The sequence below is a fragment of the Manihot esculenta genome, chromosome 10 (genome assembly GCF_001659605.2).
Source record: "Manihot esculenta cultivar AM560-2 chromosome 10, M.esculenta_v8, whole genome shotgun sequence".
NCBI lineage: Eukaryota > Viridiplantae > Streptophyta > Magnoliopsida > Malpighiales > Euphorbiaceae > Manihot > Manihot esculenta.
Window position 1 is genome coordinate 819,744 of NC_035170.2, and position 6,338 is coordinate 826,081.

General features: G+C 33.2%; 1 protein-coding gene across 1 annotated transcript; it reads left to right on the forward strand.

Moving 5' to 3' along the window:
- Nucleotides 1-5,005: 5,005 nt before the first annotated feature.
- Nucleotides 5,006-5,945, forward strand: LOC110624152 (wound-induced protein 1). The gene has a single exon (XM_021769273.2). The coding sequence runs from the start codon at nucleotides 5,290-5,292 to the stop codon at nucleotides 5,683-5,685; it is 396 nt and encodes a 131-aa protein (XP_021624965.1). The 5' UTR covers nucleotides 5,006-5,289; the 3' UTR covers nucleotides 5,686-5,945.
- Nucleotides 5,946-6,338: the final 393 nt, after the last annotated feature.

The following is a 6,338-nucleotide window of genomic DNA, read 5'->3' on the forward strand; positions in this document are numbered from 1 at the left end:
TTTTAAAGTTTATGCTTACGTTTGATCATGTATGGGATTATACCAGCTATACAGGATGTAAGTTAGGCTTGCTACGGGTCCCGGCGACCTTAAGTCGATCTGGATCCTAGCGCGGGTAGCGGTCCGGATTTCTGGGTCGTTACATAATATGTTTAATATATATAGTACTTGGAGACTGATACGATCTTCTTCCGCGCGAATACCATCCTCCTTTATGACCTTTTCTATGAGTGCGAGAGGAGGAAGAGCTGCGTGATTGATTACAATAGACCAGCAAAGTAGTAGATGGTACGTTGCTTGTTTCAAGATGATGCACAACACTTTTGAGATGCCGAATTTGGGTGGCCGAACCAGCCGCATAAGTTGATTCAAGCTTGACCCAAACATCCAACGCTGTCGAAACTCCAGCTAGATTATTTATTGCACTTTCGAAAAGAGAGGAAAGTAACCAACTGAGAACAATTTGATCCTCACGAACTAAATTATATGATCTGGATTCAGTGAACAAAGCAAGAGGTGGAGTATAGGATTTGTCGATATGTTTTTTAAGATTATATCCATGCAAAATCGGCAGTATTTATGTTTTCCAAATAACAGAATTCGTGGAGGTGGATTTGACATCAATTTGATTGGAAACGTTTGGAATAGAGGAAACGGATGAGTGAGGTAATTATGGAAGACTAAACTGTAGGAGAAAAAGCAGATGGAGAAGAAATAGATGGAGTAATCGTGCTATTGATCATGGTTAAGATAAGAAAAACACTTTGACGAAGCATACTACATTACGTATAGAGTTCTATTTACAGTAAACTAACTATATTTAAAATACAATAGTTATCCTATCATTCAGTACCTCTCCTTTATAAGAACCGAAATTTCTTATTCGGTTAACAAGGTGGCATAGTATATGAAAGAACCAATTAAAGACCACGTTTTTCATTACTTGCAAGAAACTTCTACTTATGGACTATTGCTCAAACTGATAAGCCCATCTTTATATCTCGGCTTATAGTGATACGGATTGGCCTGAAGTGTGGAAGATCAAAAATCCACTACTGATTTTGCAATTTACTTTAGTTGTAATCTTGTTTCTTGGAGTTCGAAAAAATAAAAAACAGTTTCTTAGTTTTCCACAGAGGCAAAAAAAAACAAAACACAATCTCTTAATTTTCCACATATACATAATATTGTGTTGTAACAAATAATATTGTGTTGTAACAAATACAACGTTTGAAGTGCTTTAACTTCATAATTTGTTGTGTGAGTTAGGTGTGAAACCAATAATTCCAGTTTTATCGTGTGATAATTTAGGAGTTATCTCTCTTACAGTCAATTCAGCCTATCATAATTGTATGAAACATGTAAATTGATCTTCATTTCTTTCGTGAGAAAGTTACAACCAATGAAATTCAAGTTCGCTATATATGCATGAAAGATCATATTGCAGATATTCTTATCGAGCCCTTAACATGAATACGGTTTCATGATCTCATAGATAATTTCCTCTAAATAGTTCAACTTGAGAGGAATGATAAGATAATTATTGTATTTTAAATATAGTTATTTTACTCTAAATAGAACTCTATACAACAAAAAATCTTATTATCTGTAAATGTTATGTAACATCTATTAATACGTTTAATATATTATTCTTCATCATAGCTTTCACTATTCGTGTAAGTTACTTTCAAGTATGTTCATATGTGCATGTACACTCATCCACGCACAACACACGCAGCATTAGTCATATATGCACAAGGGATTAAAATTTTTTCTTTTTAATAATGGAGTAGCTACTTTGTGAGATGGATGATATGAGCCATTAAGTGTTGGTGATATTGATTTCCCTTATAATGCAGATTCCTGAAAAAGTTTGGTGTTGCTGTGTTTGATTTAGGTATTGATAGATCATTTTCTCTCATGGGTCGCTATCAGGACCAACACTTGAAGCCTCTATCAGTGGGTGCATGCATAATGGAGAACGCTAAGCAACAATGAGGTCTTGTCATACCATCAGCTAAAGACTTCACTGTTCTTTCATTACATCATTACTGTGATAATCATAAGTGGACACTTTTAAACATCAATTTTCTTGCATTGAGATAAGGTGTAGACACTATTTTTAGTACTGGAGAAATACTACAGCCAATGGTAAAAGAAATGGCTATAGGAACTTAATCTCACTTGGTCTGGTAACTAAAAGTCATTTGTAATTCCCTCAAGTTCGAGTCTCCGCCCTCTATTTCTTACTAAAAAGAATACATAGAATTATCTTTCGCCTATCAATCATATAGTTTTAAAAATTTCTAATCAGCAAGTTATAATTATCTCTCTTAATTTTAATTAATTTATAAATTTTTTTATTTTGAATTTATGATGGTGATAGTAATTTTCTGAAGATATAAATTAATATAGGTAAAACTAAAATGAGAATTTATGTGGCTCATAATTAATGCTTGGTTAAATATTGCTTAATTTTCAGATACTTTAAATATAGTATTAAAGAATGTAAACTGCTTAAACTAATACATGAAGTGGATGATTGTGGCTTCATAGTCACTCTTCCGTCGCAGCCGAAAGTGAACTCCTTGTAGTGCCTCTATGACTTTTAAAAAATTCAGACAGTTGTAGATTTCATTTGACTTGCCCAGGAACTTGTCTGTTGCAAAAGCTAAAAAGAAAAATATGGAAAATGTGAACATCATCAAGTTTTAAATTGTAAGCTGAAGTCACTCTCTCATTCGTTTGGTTTTTGGCGTAAGATTTTCAAGGCGGAGACAATTCAAGAACCCTTTTGGTTTATTAGAATAACAATTTCATGTTTGTTGGTAACTATATTTAATAATAAACCACAGAAAGTGTGTGGTTAGTTGCATGATTCATCGTGGTAGGTGTCGTTAAATTTTTTTAAAAAAATTATTATTTAATTCTCATATTATAAAAAAATTTATTAATTAATTTTTTTACTTTAAAAATATATTATAATATTTTTACCACTAATGATTATATCATCAAACACATGAGAGACTGAAGTTTACGAAGATGGGGTATCTGAGAATGGCTATGAAGGCCATTGAAGGAAAGACAAATGGAAGATCTCATGGCTCCATGCACGCTTGAAAGGTCGTTAATTCATTGTTTTTCTCAGGAAGTCATGTTATACAAAATGTAGCCACGTTTCTTTTTCTCTCCCATCTATCGGGTATAAGACAAATATGCTTTATGGGTAGAATTAAATAGATCAATTTTATCAACATAATATCAAATTTAATTAATATGTTAACCACGATGGTGTATGATTTTTTAGATTTCAAATCGAATTAAAAAATTATATTAAATTATATTAAAATAAAAAAAATTAATATTGTAAAATTCGAATGGTATCAAATTAAATATTTTATATATATATATGTAAAAATTTCATTTTTCAAAGCTCATAGAATATAAGGGTAGATAATGCGAAGCCAAAGGTTTAAATAAATAAATATAATTTAAATTAAATAAAAAAAAATCCAACTCAAATCAAAATCAAACTACAAATAGGAAAGGAGCAGCTCAAAAACAGAAGCCAAGCTCCGACCCACCGCACACCGATCCATCACAGCACACCGCCTGGAATCCAAAACAGAGCAGCCACTCTTGACAACACAGCGGCAAGCCGCCGGAAAACACAAACAGCAGGCCCACTTTGAAAGTTTCAACCTTAGTGTCCTTTTACATGTCATAAATAATTTAAGAACGAGGATAAGTAAAGAAGATATCATAGCCGTTGATTTTGATCGTACGTGGAAAAGAAGCATTTAGTGGCAATTGGATATGTCCAGCCTGGCAACTCAAACTTTATCTTACAAATTGTAGGCACACTATTATTGTGCTCTCTAATTTCTATTGTAAATGACAAAACCAAACTTCAATTCTCTGTCTTGGCCATTCCCTATGGACCTCTTTTTTGGATTTTTTTTTGTTAAAAAATTGCACCCTAAAGTGTCTGCATTTATCAATTTAACTCATCACTTTATGCAATATTAAGATTTTTTTTTTTAAATGTATTCTCACATTTTAATTTGACATATTTAGATTTTCAATAACTTAAAAATATTTAGATTACTGAATTCTTACACCTCATTATTAGAATTATCCATTTCATATTTTTCATGGACTACTAAAATAAAAGTCTAGTAAGAGTCCAAGGGAGTGGGTCTCCTTCAAACTTGATGTGCACTGTGTGTGCAGCTGACCCTCTTGCCTTGCTTTTTATGTCATTGCGGACCACATCATGGGAGGAATAAGGAAAAATTCAAACTTTTTTTAATTTTTTATAATTTGAGAGATAATGGAAAATAAAAATGAGATAAAGAATAAAATGGGATAATTTTTAATTTTATCTTCACAAAAAAAAATTTCTCAGTTTGCATTTTCTCTTTTTCTTTTTTACAATTAACTGTGCTTGAATTTAAAATTTAAATCTCTCAATTTCAAAAATAATTACAGTAATAATAATTTAGAATATATCGATAAATTTTATAAAAAATTAAATATTTATATTTAAATACTTAAATTTTCAAGTATCTCTATCCTATTAAACTATTTTACTTTTCAAGTATCTCTATCTTATTAAACTATTTTACTTTTATAATAAAAAAACACCTCTCGTATAAATTCTATCGGCGCCACCTTAATATATATATATATATAAATATTTATATCTAAAATCTTATATAACAAATTCTATATAAATATCCAAAGAAGTTTTCAATTTTAATTTTAATGAACACGATTTTCGAAAAAGGGCTTTAAACTCTTATTGTTAACATTTTTCAAAAGGGCAGTCAAAGAAATTCGCTGGCGTGTCTTTAAGTTTCTTCGTGTCCCTCTTCTTTTCTTGACACGTCTCCTAATGAATATCAAATCCAAATACACAGCGCCACGTCATTTAGCATTCAACACCGAATCAACCAGGAAGCAGACGATCAAAACCCCCACCTTCAACTCCTGCTCTATATAAACCCCTCCCTCTCCACTGAAGAGTCAATACTTCATCAGTTTCTTCTCCATAATCCCCATTTCTCTTTTTCTTCTTTTATCTCTCTAGAACTTTCAATTCTCTCTCTAAAGCTCATTCTCGAGCTGGCTCACTCACAGGAAATTCTGGAAGAATCTTCAAGAAAGAACCAAGAGGTGGTTCTTGCCCTCTATGAGGCCTTAAGATCTCGAGACGTGGACACGGTGCACCAGATCCTCGCCTCCGACCTCGAGTGGTGGTTCCATGGCCCGCCGTCATACCAGTTTATGATGCGCCTTCTCACTGGTACCGACACATCATCAAGAAAAGTTGGGAAAACCTCCACTGGTACTTTTGAGTTCAACCCTGAATTCATCAGATCCTTTGGATCGATCGTGATTGCTGAAGGCTGCGATTCTAGCCGCTCCGTTTCTTGGATTCACGCGTGGACCGTTTCGGATGGGATAATTACCCAAGTTAGAGAGTACTTCAATACTTCTCTTACTGTTACTCGTCTTGGTAACCAAGATCAATCTGAGTCCTCTGAATATTCATCTCCGTCTTCATCATCATCGTTATCTTCATCGGCGGAGACAACGCCTGTGCATTGTCAGTCCGTTTGGGAGAGCAGAGTCTCCAATCGGGTCGGGAAATCAGTGCCGGGTTTGGTTCTGGCAATTTAAGTCAAAATCTGTATTCTCTGTTCCTGATCAGGTGCAGGCGTTAGTACTATATGATATAGCTGTGGAATAAAAGAGACGCTGCGCTTGTCTCTTGTACACGAAGAGAGATGTAAGCAACTTATGGGCGTGTTGTTTAGGTTGAATTGGTTTGGAAGTTCTTGCTTTTGTTGTTATAGTGAGACGTAGTTGGTCAAGCATGTATGTGTTTCTGTTTGTAAAATGGTGTTTTCATTATATAATAAAGAATTATGCTTTTATTATATTTGAGATTTTTCTGGTTTAAAAGTAATTAAAATATTTGCAGTTGGTGGGATTTTATCCTAATATGTGACTAAGCATGCGTATGAATTTTGGCATTTGAATTTTAATAGAATTTGGGTGGGCTGGCATGGGGAGGAAGAAATGCAGCACGAATCCAGCGAGTCCTAAAATAATTGATTTGTTTTGTCCTCATCCCAATCAAAAGAATTGTTGGTATTTCCTGCTTCACGGGGAGCTCTTTTGTTTTGACTCTCCGCCTTGGAAGAAGGGGAGTAATTAGACTGGATGGATTAGAGTAATTAATAATTAATTAAGAAAAATAATAATAATTAATATGATAAATATTTTTTATTTATTAAATAATCATAATTCTTTACTATCAAGAATAATGT